This window comes from Rhea americana, unplaced genomic scaffold (assembly GCF_003343005.1).
Source record: "Rhea americana isolate MKP2758 unplaced genomic scaffold, rheAme1 scaffold_317, whole genome shotgun sequence".
NCBI lineage: Eukaryota > Metazoa > Chordata > Aves > Rheiformes > Rheidae > Rhea > Rhea americana.
In genome coordinates, this window is record NW_028186443.1 from 68506 (window position 1) to 69358 (window position 853).

The following is an 853-nucleotide window of genomic DNA, read 5'->3' on the forward strand; positions in this document are numbered from 1 at the left end:
GGGGGGGGCTGTGGGTGGCTGAGGCGGGGGGGTAGGCTGGGTGCCTGTGGCCATGGGGGGCTCGCACCCCTGTTGCCTATTTACCAGCTGCCCCGTTACCTTCCAGTTGCTCCTTGCCTGAGTGTGGCGGTTCCCGTTGCTCTTGGGCTGGAGCAGAGCGAGGCGGTGCTGTGTCCAGGGCGTCTGGACAGGGGAAGGAAGGTCCTCCCTGTCCTCACCAGGTGATCCGACATGGTGTCGTTGCAGTGCGCCTCGTCCTCCTGATGCTTCGCCTTTCCTTTTGAAAAGGTTTGGGAAAGGACGTTTAAACCACTTGTGTGGTGTGTGGCGCTCTTGCCTAGGGAAGTTTTCCGCTTCTCCCAGGGTTTGTGGGGTGCCTCGTGTTCTAGGGCCCTGTTCGCAGTCTCTCGCCTTTCCTTCCCCTCCCTGTCTGCTGCAGGAGCAGTGGGAAGTAGCGAGTTGTGAGTAGGTGGGTTATGCGCAAGGACGAGCTGTGTTACTCTGTTGATCTTGCTGTACCTGCAGATCTGGAGGTGCAAGCAATCCCTGTGCAGGGTGTTCCCTCCTCACCTGCAGACTCCTGAGGCATGCCTTCCCTCCTGTAAAAGACAYATCCCTCCAAGTGCAGGAGGCTTTGCATGGCGTTTGCCTGGTGGTGGGTACTGTCACGGTCCTGCTCTGTGAGGTTAGGATTAGCAGCAGGCTGCAAGTGTTCAGTGTGAATGAARACACTTAACGTTTYCTGCCAGTAGAGCTGAAAGAAAAAYGGGTTTCCTCCTGGCATACAGGGTTTCCCCAGGTGTTCATTTTCTCAGTGAAGCAAACTTGTGAAGTACAAACACATCCATAAAAG

At 56.2% G+C, this 853-nt stretch overlaps 1 protein-coding gene across 1 annotated transcript in view; it reads right to left on the minus strand.

The window, feature by feature from the left end:
- The window catches only part of LOC146592830 (tapasin-related protein-like), a 9792-nt gene extending 9203 nt beyond the window's left edge, over nt 1–589 (minus strand). The window contains 1 exon segment of the mRNA XM_085310341.1: nt 571–589. Coding sequence (XP_085166467.1) covers nt 571–589 — 19 coding nt within the window.
- Nucleotides 590–853: the final 264 nt, after the last annotated feature.